The sequence below is a fragment of the Pipistrellus kuhlii genome, unplaced genomic scaffold, assembly GCF_014108245.1.
Source record: "Pipistrellus kuhlii isolate mPipKuh1 unplaced genomic scaffold, mPipKuh1.p scaffold_m20_p_3, whole genome shotgun sequence".
NCBI lineage: Eukaryota > Metazoa > Chordata > Mammalia > Chiroptera > Vespertilionidae > Pipistrellus > Pipistrellus kuhlii.
Window position 1 is genome coordinate 174,721,259 of NW_023425529.1, and position 5,759 is coordinate 174,727,017.

A 5,759-nucleotide genomic window follows, 5' to 3' on the forward strand; every position below is an offset into this window, starting at 1 on the left:
TTTTTTATTGACTCAAGAGAGTGAAGGGAGTGGGGGGGGGAAGGAAGGAGGGTGGGGAAGGAAGAGAGAAAAACACATCAGAATGGTTGCCTCCCCCACGTACCCCCACCAGGAGTGGGGGTCAGACCTGAAACCCAGGTACATGCCCTTGACTGGGAATTGAACCGGTGACCCTCTGGAGCACAGGCTGATGCTTCTAACCACTGAGCCATGCCATCCAGGGCTCTAACCGCTTTTGAAGTGTTAGGTGAAAAAAGCCGGGTTGCCTTTTCTCCATTCTGCCTCTGTTCCCTAGAGTTTAGCCCTTAACTCAGCGAGAGGGCAAGCTCTCAAAGGTCTGATTATGTGCTGCTGTGGGACTGAAATTTGAGTGAGGCCCAGGCCCAGTGAAAGCCTGGCAGCCCCAAGTGGCAGCCAGAAGCCATCAGCCTTGGCATCTCTGGGGAGATCTTAGGAAATCAGCTTCAGGCCTCCCTCCAGGCCCATTATATTTGCATTTGAAAAAAGATCCCCAGGGGATATGCCTGCACTTTAAAGTTCGGTCACAAAAAGATAGAAACGGGTAACTCCAGTACAAAATGGCTAAGGAAGTGAATCTGTATTATCCCTCCCACAGGTACCGAGCGGTGTGAGCTGTTCAGTTAGTTCTCTAGTGCTGTTATCACAGCTCTCGGGACGGATCCTTCCTACCTTCGAACTGGCTACCAAGGGCAGGCTGTAAAGATGAGATCCGGTGCTGTTAAAAGCACCTTGAAATCAATCACTTGGAAAGTTAGTCCTGCTTGTGAGCACATGGCTGCCGACCTGTGACCAGGCATCTCTGTTTCAAGAGGAAAAGGTTTCTAGTCGCTCCTCAGGTGGAAACTGGTGTTTACAGTTTTTCAACAGTAGACCTGGCTTCGCACAGACAACAGTCTGAACCTGGAAAGAAAGCAGCCAGGCATTGAAGTGGGGCCCGTTGGCACCTTTTGGTAATCTTATGCTGAGAGGTGCAGAGATCTAATGGCTGGGTTTCAGGACCTGCCAGGAACTGGTTATCAATAGAAATGAAGGCTTCAGCTCCCCGAGGTTGTACTGGAGACAATAAGCACCTGTGGACATACTGAAAGTCTCACTTTCAACTTTTATTTATAAATGAGAGATATATAAATACGTGCACTTTAACCTAATGTGATCAGCATGTTCTGTTCTGCACCAATGTTTAATCCCTGATCTTCTCTCTCTAGACTCTAGAGTCTAGAGCGAGGCAGCCGAGGGACAAAACTACATTATAGCATTAGTCCTTTCATTCTTTGGCTTCTAAAAGGGAAACTCTGGTGTGACCTCAACTTTCACACCAAAAACAAGTCATAAAAAAAAAAAAGGTAAATGCTAGGTGTACATAAAGAAATGTAAATATAGGTTAACCAGGTCATTTCATTCCATAAAAGCCACCAACGTTAGCTGCTGGTTATGTGCACGGCTCAGAGTTCGTTTTTTAAGAGCCTCAGTCATACATAGCCAGAAACACGCGGGTCTCTGAGAGATTGCATGAAAAGCAATTATACGGCGGAAAGAAATGAATAACGCTTAATGACATCGCTGCAAAAGTCCGTCGGCATTTCAGAACATGGTTTCAAGGTGTCAAATAGTTTTTGAGCCTCTATGGGCTGGTCTGGACTGGTTGTTGTTGTTGTTATAGTCCCCGCTCAACAAGATGCTAAGTCGCTCCATGTCCTTCAGCTCAAAGCAGGAGAAGTCTGTCCCTCTGTAAAGAAGCCCCTGGTGTGGTCCCTTTGGAGAGAAAAATCTAACCTCTGTTACAAAGAAAAACCAAACCCAACCTGCATCCATCGTCCACGGAGTCCAATTTGGCCGCAGGAAAGGACGATCACCCTCCAAACCATCTTACAGGAGCAGGACAGGAGTCCAGGGCTCCCACCCCAGCCAGGTGTATCCAGCTGCTCAGAGCTGGACTGTGGCTGGCCAGTCCCCCCATCCGGGCTGGCTGGCGGGCGCCGCTTACAGGTCGGAGTCGCAGGGCAGGGAGCTCTGGCAGGGCCGGGTGCTGCGGGAGGACGCGCCCTGGGAATTGACCTCAGTCTCCCCGTCCAGCACGTTCAGGGGGTTGGTGTAGGTCCTGGGCGGCGGCCGCGGCATGGGGAAGCCCACCTTGGGCTTGGCGGGGGCGGCGGGGCCGGCGTCGGCGGGCCGCGGCCGGTGCTGGCCGTCGCTGTAGTACTTGATGGCGGGCGGGAGCACGGGCTGGGGCCAGTCGATGGTCACGGTGCTGATGCTGGGGCGGCGCTGGCCGGCGGCGCGGGCCCCCGCCTTGCGGCGGCGGCGGCGGCACTCCTCGCACCAGGGCGCGAAGCTGAGCGCCAGCGCCAGGCCGCCCAGCAGCAGCAGGCAGCTGCCCAGGTAGCCCAGCACCAGGCTGTAGCTGACCTCCACCGTGACCGGGCTGGCGGGCGCGGGCAGGACGGCGCGGTCCTGCAGGAAGTGGTTGTACCAGGACACGGGGATGAGGCTGAGGAGGCCGGCGGCGAAGAGCGCCACGCCCGAGGCGCCCGCCAGCGCGAAGTGGGGCTCGTCCTCCCAGCAGCGCACCCCGAGCGACGCCAACAGCAGCCCCAGGCCCGTGACGGCCAGCGACGTGACCATGAGCGCGCGGGCCACCAGCACCGGCTCGGCCTGGAAGTAGCCCATCGTGTCCTGTTGGCCGCACTCGCGCTCGCGGCTGCTCTGCTCGCGGCACATGTCCCACAGGCCCTGGTACAGCACCACGTCCCTCGGCTGGTCCAGGAAGCCCTTCACCAGGCGCCAGCCGGGCGCCAGCGTGCTGGTGAGGGTCAGCAGCAGCCCGCAGGGCGCCAGCACCATGCCCAGCGTCATCGCCGCCGGCGTCCGCATCTCCCGGCGGCGGGGCGCGCTCCCGGGGGCGCTCACCTGCTGCCTCCTGCACCGACGGCTTCTGCACCGATGCGCTCTGCACCGAGGCCTTTTGCACCGACGCCCTCTGCACTGGCGCCTTCTCCGCCGATGCCTCCTCGGTCCTGGGACCCCGCGATCTCAGGCCCCGACGGCCCCGGAAGCGCGGGGCTCCTGCCCCGAAGTGGGCAGGGGGCCTCCGCGGGCGGTGGGGGGTGGGGGGTGGGGCCTGCGCCCCGCGGTCTCTCTCCGATGCGGGACGGTCCTCCCTGCAGCTGCCCCTCGCCTAGCTCCCTCCCGGCGCTCCGGCCGCTCCGCCCTCCCGGCTCGCCGCAATCGAAACCACTCGCGGGGCCGGGCGGGTGTGACCGAAACCCGGTCCGAGGTGCGGGCGTCCAGAAACCGGTCCGGGCGGGAGGGGCGCGCAGAGAGCGGCGCGGCCCCGGGAGGGCTCGGGGTCCGGGAGCGCCAACGCTTGGCTCCTCCGCGGCCGGCCGGCCGGGCTGCTCCGGGGCCGACCGAGCAAAGGTCGGCCCGCCTCTGGCTCCTCCGGAGGCTACGCGGGGCCGTGGGCGGGGAAGGAAGGAGGCGGTGCTCTCGGACAGCTGAGCTGGGCTCAGTGGCTGCGCAGCTTTTATACTTCTCGTCTAATCTCGTTTGGCAAAGTGTCTCTCTGGTCCTGGCCCGGGGTGTGTCCTCTCCTCCTCCACGCCCCGCGCGCACCCTTCCTCCCTCCAAGTTGCCCGCTGGGTCCCTGCAGCCACGCCCAGCCTGGTTGCCTGGGGCACGCGTGCACCACGACCCGGAGGCGTGTCCCCGAATATTGCACTGGATCGATTTGCTCCATTAGCCAGTATAATGTGCTTAATGAAGGCTCAGCCGGTGTGGCTCAGTGGTTGAGTGCTGACCCATGAACCGGGAGGTCAAGGTTTCATTCCCAGTCTGGGCACATAGCCGGTTGCAGACTCAATGCCCAATAGGAGTCATGCAGGAAGCAGCCAAATGATAATTCTTTCTCTTCGTTGGTTGATCTCTCTCTCTCTCTCTCTCTCTCTCTCTCTCTCTCTCTCTCTCTCTCAAATCAACAATATATATTTAAAAGGCTCCATAGTCAGATTAAGTTTGACTCAAAAGAATCAAAGCGAATGCGCTTCGGGGATGAGGGATTATTATTTTCTTTTATTTCTCAGACTCCTGTAGGATTCTGAGGCGCACACTAAAGGAGAGGGATGTTACTGGGTGTACTTTTCAGATTTATCTAACTACATAGGGCCCTGTGGCCTTCCATTATTTTTGAGCCATTTTACAATTCTGTAAATTGTAGAAAACCTGTAAGTCCTCCAACTGATTGTTGTCCATAGAAATGCAAATGAGTTTGTCAGTAAAATGTAAACTGACCAGTTTGGCATTGATTTCTAAATTTATTTTAGCATACCTGTTGCCTACATATATTTGTTATTTACATTCCTTTTTTTTTGAACTGGCTGTAACATCATACTAGTTTCATTGTTATTAAGGAGATAAAAAGTTTGACATACGTTCATTTTATATTGTGTCATAATTTGACATTTTTCTAAATATTCTCTTTTAACAATACTTTCCTCATAGCCTATATTTCTCAAAATGAAAGTTCACTATCTTTTATAATTAGTTAACATTAAAATGTTCTAAAAATCCAATTAAACATTTGTTTGAAATAATTCTGAACCTTTTATCTTTTCATTTAATTTTTAAATTATAGTTTACAGTCAATATTATTTTGTATTAGTTTCAGGTGTACAACTAATTCTGAACATTTTAGTGTGGACAATAGGAATCACTACCTTTCTTGGAAAAAGTTTTAATTAAAAATTGTGGTAAAATAAGAAAAGCGTAGAATTTACCATATTAACCATTTTTAAGTGTATGGCTCATTGGCTTTAAGTAAATTCATTTTGTGCTATTGTAATCGGAGGAGAGTTCTCCTGGTTCCACCTGATTGCTGGTGGGAGTGGGCTTCTTGCAATACCCAAAGAAAAAGAAATGTCTGAGACTTAGAATTTCAGTCTAATTCTGAGAGCAGGATATTGTAGAAAGCTCTGTTCCAGTGGAATTACACCCCTAGTTTCCAAGGTCCCATTTCCCTCTGTGCTGCTGTTAGGGCCGGGAGTGAGAAATAGACTAGTGAGGACTAGCTGTAATTGTAAGAAATATTAACCATACTCTGTTAACTGTGGCTGTTATTTTCTGATTTAAGCACATTCTGACCTGGCTGGGAGTTGTATGCTCCGGGACCTGAAAGTCCACCTCAAAATGTGGTCCATTCTCCTTATCCAAGAACTGCCTATCATCATGGAAAAATTAACAGCCTTGTTGCCAAAACAGAGTCCCTGGAGGTGTGAACCCTTTGCAACCTCCAGCCCACATTGCTTGTAACCTGTAACCAAAATACCCATTTTTTATTTCTTTTACATACTCATTCTTATTCCTTTTGCCTATTTCCCATGTAATCTTTGTCCTTCTACTAAATATTGTATTAGTAGCTGACTTATGGGGGAGGGGGGTAGAAGGGGCAGGTAGAGCAGGTTTTTGTGGATGACCTGCAGCACTCCTATGTTGCCAGCAATATTAATAAATGAAAATGCTTAAATGTGATTCAACTCTGCCTCTGCTGAATTGGCTTACCTCGTAATAGGCAGCCTACACACATTCATTGTCCAGTTTCACGGCCATGGAAGAGATGCAGTGTGACATCAATAGGGCTAGAATTAAAGCAGATGCCGAGTTTCCATTCTATGTCTGCCCAGTAGACTGGGCATCGGCTATCCCAGCATCAGGCTAGCTTCGTTTGTGCTCTCCACTGCAGTCCA

General features: G+C 52.5%; 1 protein-coding gene across 2 annotated transcripts; it reads right to left on the minus strand.

Moving 5' to 3' along the window:
• Positions 1–1,103: 1,103 nt before the first annotated feature.
• On the minus strand, positions 1,104–3,603 carry CLDN23 (claudin 23). Of its 2 annotated transcripts, none has more exons than XM_045588913.1 (2): positions 3,009–3,603; positions 1,104–2,937 (listed from the first exon to the last, which is right to left on the minus strand). In XM_045588913.1, the coding sequence occupies exon 2, from the start codon at positions 2,890–2,892 to the stop codon at positions 2,002–2,004; it is 891 nt and encodes a 296-aa protein (XP_045444869.1). In that variant the 5' UTR covers positions 2,893–2,937; positions 3,009–3,603; the 3' UTR covers positions 1,104–2,001. The 2 variants fall into 2 exon arrangements, with proteins under 2 accessions (XP_045444869.1, XP_045444868.1); XM_045588912.1 differs by having other exon boundaries at positions 1,104–2,939; positions 2,981–3,557.
• Positions 3,604–5,759: the final 2,156 nt, after the last annotated feature.